The sequence below is a fragment of the Anopheles funestus genome, chromosome 2RL (genome assembly GCF_943734845.2).
Source record: "Anopheles funestus chromosome 2RL, idAnoFuneDA-416_04, whole genome shotgun sequence".
In the NCBI taxonomy this organism is placed as follows: Eukaryota; Metazoa; Arthropoda; class Insecta; order Diptera; family Culicidae; genus Anopheles; species Anopheles funestus.
In genome coordinates, this window is record NC_064598.1 from 9976215 (window position 1) to 9983219 (window position 7005).

At 44.4% G+C, this 7005-nt stretch overlaps 1 protein-coding gene across 1 annotated transcript; it reads right to left on the reverse strand.

Moving 5' to 3' along the window:
* Window positions 1-4748: 4748 nt before the first annotated feature.
* Window positions 4749-6109, reverse strand: LOC125764644 (uncharacterized). The gene is made up of 2 exons (XM_049429079.1): window positions 5462-6109; window positions 4749-4917 (listed from the first exon to the last, which is right to left on the reverse strand). The coding sequence occupies exons 1-2, from the start codon at window positions 5965-5967 to the stop codon at window positions 4749-4751; spliced, it is 675 nt and encodes a 224-aa protein (XP_049285036.1). The 5' UTR covers window positions 5968-6109.
* Window positions 6110-7005: the final 896 nt, after the last annotated feature.

Consider the following 7005-nt stretch of genomic DNA (forward strand, 5'->3'; position numbering starts at 1 on the left):
AATTGTATAAAGTTGCAGTAAAAAAACACACACCTAAACCTGGTGCACTTGCATCCTCCAAAGTGATATAAGAGAAAATATGAGAAAAAAAACAAACACAATGCATATTTCAAGTGTTACGTTGAAAAGGGGCACCGTTTGAATGCAGTGGTCACTGTACTACTAAGAAAAGTAGAACAAAAACGATACCCATAACAAAGAAAGGTGCACCATGTTGCACCGAGAAGGGCTCTCATACGGGGGGTCTGACTGGTCTAGCAAGCTGGGAGAGGCTCTGCTCATAAAAACCAACCGAGAAATGATAACATTATGAGGCATTATTGCTGTTATAAACACGTACACTACATCATACACGCCACTTTTCACCTCCCCGGGCGGAGGAGGGCTCCCCGCGCGTGTGAATGTTTGTCCGTGATGGATGTTAGCGAACCAAGCGGTAAGAGCTACTTCCTGCATATAGACCTTTTGTAGAAGAAAAAAGTGAATGCCAGCTGAGTGGAGAAGAATTGGTTTGAGTTTGGTGTACTTTTTTTAAATGTTGTTTTTGTACATGTTCTATATCTAAAAGAATTAATCAAGTTACGTATAACTGATTGTGAAGATGGCTATTCTTGCATACAGTATATTCTGAACTTTCTGATAAGTTGTGTACTTAAAGGCAACAACAATTGTTGAAAGTTCCGTAAAAAGTCCTGAGATTTAAACTATTTCAAAACCTGAGGAATTCCCTGATGTCACCAAACTTTATATTGGAAATTTACTGGGAGTATTCTGATCATACGACTGCTATTAGAGTTGAATTTCCAATTGAATTGAAGCACGTAGATATAGATGAGAAATCTATCCTATTTTCAGAATGTTATGTAAATTGAAGCTGATTCTGCACATGTTTTTCCATGTGTTAGAAATCTTTGCTTTTTTATGTGTGATGAGAAAGCTTTGCAAGGAGTCGATTTCATTTTGTAAAAGCTAGACGAAGCGGGAAAGATCATAAATGTAGCTCTACAAAATACGCTTCAGCTTGGACAGAATCCAGAATTTCAACATTACTAACCCGAATCTGCTTCAAACGTGTAAGAGGATTTCCAGAACGGTACTCTACGCCATTTAACTCTCGGAAGCTTTAAGCCGAATTCGATCAGCTCCAATTCTTATAGAGATGAGCATCGCATTACTCCTCGAAAAGGAGTTCAATATGTTGTATTGAACCATATACATCGATCTTGTTGGTGAAGTTTGGTGGTAACATGATTCAAAAAAATAATTCAACACTTTTATTACAATGTTCGCTAAGTTGTACGTAATTAATTGTGACATAAACTCTGATTACTAGTTCACTGATCTGCTGTAGACATCAACAGTTCCTATTCCACGAGCAATCCGGCATAATTAGCTAAGCCATTACAACCCGAAACGTAACAAAGACTCATTTGTTGCCAATTGAATCGAATTGTGCATCTGTCTGTATGCGATTATACTAATGTTTCTTGAAAAGTGTTTCACGCTGTGATGGTGGACGCATTTCGAAGCAGCCACAAAAGAAGAAGTAAAAAGGAAGGATATCATACAACAGCATAACACGGTGCCGGGAACTAATCGGAGGAAAAGTTTTAATACAAATATTAAAATGCCAAATTATGCTCGGCAGCGAATTGGTCTGTCTGTTCATGCTACCGAACGTTGCCGAATGAGCCGTTCCGGAAAAACAATGTAAATTTTTACGATTACTTTTATTTGTGCAGTGCATTACGGCGCAGATGGGGAAGGGGCGGTGAACATTTTTCTACCATTTGTTGTGTGCATTCTAACAAACGGTTTGGTGTAGAAATTTTCTTAAATCCACCATCCAACCCTGGGTGGTGTGGGCCAACCCCGGGTGTTGTGTTGCTGTTTCTTTAATGAATGGGAAAAAAGTACTTTTCACACCGAGAATGGTCGTACCATTAGTTCGCGGTACCCGCGACGATGGTTTCGTTTGGAAAAGGCATTTATTTCTATTTTCCCATCCGAACACTTACACACACACACACACACACACACACACACACACACACACACACACACGCTCCATCTCCATTCGTTTGGTAGAATTCTTAGTCGATTCCTACTTTAATGTGTTTGCGAATCGGGAAACCGTGGTCCGACATTTTGCAAACCCTGCCACAGAGTGAAACTTCACCGAGCGGACGGTGGCTGTGGCGTTATTCTTGTAATTAGAGCAACGAACCGAAGAGACCCACTAACACGTGCGTTATGGTCGTCCCATCACAGGGCGCGTTCGCTATCACAAAACGGTGACGATAAAAGGACATAGTTTTTTTGTGTATGTTTGTGTGTCTGTGAAAGGATTGTTTCGGGAAAGGGGAAAGTTTGGAGTTTGTAGCAGGAAGAGTTAGTGCCGGAATGGGTTAGGTTGGCAAGGAAGCGGTCGCAGTGTTTTGCACGATGTACGAGATCTGGTGCCAAAAGCGCAGCGCAATTCGGTAATGAAACCGAGGCACGAACTTTGCCCATAATGGTCCGATGGCCATTACAATCCACAAACATCGCCTTTCCGTTCAGCTGGCCCATCGGTTCGGGCGATTCCCCGGTATGCATAGGTTCGTGGATTCGGAGGACGATCGTGGACGCGTTTGGTTTTGTGGGTTGTGGTGTAAGCGACTGCGACTGTTCATCCTCCTGTCGTTGTAGTGAACATTGAAGCCTTAGTGCAAGTCGCGCTCAAACTCAAGCATTGCGCCTTCTGAACCCTCTAACGTAAAGCTCTACTGCTGGCACTACTGCCCTGTTGTTGCACGAGAATCGTACAGCAGAAGAAAGCACAGACCCTGCCTTGCCGCTGCTACTCGGTTGGAATTTTGGAACCGATCCAAAGGGTCCGAGCGCGATTTCTGGAAATAAATTTTCCCCTCGTGTAAGGTAACCCCGCCGCCCGTACCGTCCAGACGGATGGACCGAACGAAGCCTTTGCGTCTTCCGGCTACCACATCGCAATTTTAGCGGGGCATAATCCATACCACGCCGGATTCTGACGGTTCCCGGGAAAGAATGGAAAGGCGCAGACGTGCATGGGGTTTTTAAAATAAACTTCCACAGACATGCAGGACTTATGCAGCCTGGTCGGGCGGGAGGATGGAGACGGGTTGGTTGGTTCGTGAAAGTGGTCGTATTTCATCCTGGAAGCAAAACTTTAATCGGTCGTCAGCGTGGAAATTCCATCTGAAATCTCATCGTTCGGTGCCGGGTTTGTGTGTTGGTCGGCAAAATGGCGGACGTTGGATTGGTTGGTAACTGCTAGCAGGAATAATTGCAAACGATTTCCACCTGCTTGTCGTAGTGACCGAAATTGGTCGTAATAAAAATTGTCACCAAGCAAATGTTCGTCCATTTTGTGGAGGTAGTGAACAATGGCGGTCAGCGGTGAGTCTCTTTAACTATGTAGATCGTATGTATGACGTCATGGGTGGATAGTTAAAATGGCTTTAACACCCAACCACACTCCAAAGATGCGATATACAGTATGATGAAAATGGCCAGTACTCACCAAATTGTTTGAGGTGTGTTTTCCGCTCGGTAGTTTTCGGGTGCAAGAGCTTCTGCCAGTGAAAGCGAATTTATGGTCCCCATTAAAGAAGAAAGCAGGAGAAAAAAAAACTAGATCCGATTCCCATGATGCATGAAAATTGTAATAACGCTGCTTAGCAAATGGACGTGAAACAAGCTATAGATAAACGGGACAACAACACCAATACACAACCCACCGACACACCGACCTACTGTTCACGTGGTACCGTTGGTGGTAATCTCTCTCTCTGGTGGTGATCCTTCCAAAGCATCTACTCGCTCGAGGATTATGTATTGTGGGGTGAAATTCAAAAGCTGTGGTCCTCGAGTTGGACACCGACACCGGCACTCGGCGATGAATAGAGACAAAAGTGGACCGGCTGTGTGTGTGTGTGTCACCAACGGTAACGCCTGGGGTAATTTTGGCGTCCCACTTTAGGGGCCCTCTGTGTATTGTCCATTCGCTGGACACAGTTAGAACACCCACTGTCATCACCCGTACCATACCACCTCCTCCAATCGCTCTCTCCGCCAACTTCAAGCCATCGAGTGGACCCGTTTCGCATACGAAATAAAGGTAGCGAATCAACCCCCGAGGCACACTGACAGTGGTTTGAGTTTTGCTTTATTCCAACACAAATCTGGCATTTGGTCGCGTGCACACCAGCGTTTATTTTAAACACGAGGACGGACGGATTGGATGGCAGGAACTATGTAGAAATGTGAAACGCGGTGAATCATAGAGCGACTTTTATAATTCTAACATAATTTATTACACTTTCATTAATAAAATCTTCTTCCGGATTCTTTCCATTGTGTGCTGCTACCCCGTTTTGTTTGTGCTGGCAGGTTTTTGGGATGGCCCGTTTCTGTGTACTTATCGCTTTCAACGCGTAGGCTTTAAATGCGACTACCGAAAGGGTCAGCATACCGACGAAGGGTCAAAAGTTTGCTGTAAAGTTTGTGCCATAAAGTTTGTTTGTCTCTGCTTGGTCCCGGCAAACGCGTCCTGTATGTTACGTTTGTTTTCCATGTCAATGTGTGTGTCTGTTTGTTTTTTTTTTCTGGAAACCAACACATATTAGCGAACCCGCAAGCTGGCGGCGACAAATGATAGGCATAATTTATTGTACTGAACTCGCGAGACCATGGCATATGCCCGGGCATGTGCCCCGATACGGGAATCATTGTTCCGGTGAGGATTGTGGTTGGTTTGCCACTAGAAAGGAAAAATTGTCAAACAGTCCTTGGCCATCCGGGCAGGCAGAATATAGCTCGGTGCAGTCACGTCCTTGCTGGCCGTGTGATTGTGCCACCAGATAGTCCGGATCGAGTGGGTCCGTCGGTGCTGGGCTGCAGTTGTAGATGCGGAAAACAGTGATCATTGAATTAGTCGAGCGAATGGGCATTGTGATTCGATCGTGCTTGTGCGGAATAGGAAATCAGGTTGGAAAACAGGGAGTTAAGAACTTTGTTGCAGCCACTAAAGTGGTGTATGGTTTGTATTGCCATTTTTTTTTACCTTGAGATTGCTTTTCAAATTAGTAGTAATAGCTTCCGCGATATGAGATTTTATCTGCTTGGGAGTAAGAATTTTTTAAAAACTGTAATTGATTTCTTTTAAAATATACAAGTCCGTAATTTTAAATTAATAATAGCAAGCAAACATCAATAACACTGTTGACAGAGCACAACTTATTTATATCCCAATATGTCAATGTAAACGATGACAAGGCGTGTGTTAAATTGTTCTATCTATAACTATTTATTGTCGAAAGCTTTCTGTCAACATTGATTTCCTATTTTGTCAATCATCCCACACTCATCACGCTCCTCGAGCGCGAAATGTATGATGTCACGCCAGGTGAAAACGAATGTCGCGGTAGCTGGTACTTACGTGAAAATCACATCGATTATTTCGCCAATCAATCCGTTGTGTTTGAGCGGTGTTTCAGCAACCTCACACACGGCCCGTAACAAACACGCCCGCCCATTACGACCCCACCGGGACATGCCGTGCTCGAGCAGGGCGAAAAATTGTCGCCGGCTCTGATCGATCGCCGGCCAGGGCTCGGATGTTCGGGACATGGTTGCGTCTACTAGGGCACGGTTTTTAAACACCGATTCGGGGTGTGGATAAATGATGGTGGCCGGTATGCGATAGTTAGCCTGCAGATTGTACGTGTTCACGATGACCCGTGGCAGTGGATGGCGGAAGAAAATGGGCACTACAAAACCGAGCACAACCTTCGCTAGTCCACCGTTGATGGGATAGTTGAGCCATCGTTTGGCACGTTCCAGACGTTCATCGATGTCTTCGCTGTCGGTGGCAGAATGCGCAAGCTGGCTAGCGAAAATGCACACCAGCACGAACGAAAGAAGGCCCCTGCACGATAGTTGCATTCTGGGCCAAAAACACGAATGTACGACAGCACCGAGCGGAAGAAATTCGACAACTGTGGCAAAGCGCAGCTGACAGGTCAGTCATCCGGCCGGTAAGATGTTCTTCCGTTGGCCACAAAATCTTCCCTTTTGCGCCAATTAGTTGTGTCAATACGTGTACCATTCGTCAGACGAATTCGGTTTCGGAATTGAAACGATGTCAAAACTCGAAACTGCTTCTGTTCCCGGAAAGCCGTAAAGCTTTCTCCAAACGTCCGATCACTTGTAATCAGCTCTACTTCAGCGGCACGGGTGTCGGGTGGTAAATAGGTAGCGCATTCTGCGGAACCGTTCCGGATAAACATGCCATCAAAAACGGCAACAGCCATTAGTCGAACTCGACGTAATGTAAATACGGTTTTTGTGCGCGCGTAAGTGGAGTAAAGTTGGGTAAATAAATAAGTCGTCAAGCCGAGCAGCGAGATAGCGTACCGGTGTGAGATGACATTCCGTTCGGTTCGGCAGCTGTTGCGAGACGTGGTAGACATTATTGACGAGAAGAATTGTGTTTCGGGTTGATGTGAATTGTAATCAAGCTTTGAAGTGAGGAAATGTCTCCTTCCGAGCATGAATCACTGTAGGCTTATAGGCTTTTTGAGCGAGGAATGTTAACGATGTAAGAGCAAACCAGTTAAATTGAGTCTTACGATCATTAAAATGTTTGTTCGATTGCAGTCGACCATTTCTTCGGAATTAGGATTTTGAAATAGCTAGAAATGTGTAACTGGTTCTGTTTAGTTTCCGAGGCTTCAGGAAGCTTTAATTCTTACGTCATTAAATCACTAACGATTGCTTCTGTTGATATTATTAGGACTTTACTTGTTTGGAAATTGTTTAAAAATATGCAACGAAGAGAAAGAAGTTATCTCGAGTATGACAAAGAAATTGAAAAAGGAGATTTGAATACCAAGATCATACAGGTGATTAGCGTCTTTAGAGATCGAGAGTGCTCTTGCAAAGTTTTTTTTGGGTATGGGAATTAGAAGTGGAATCTGTCGC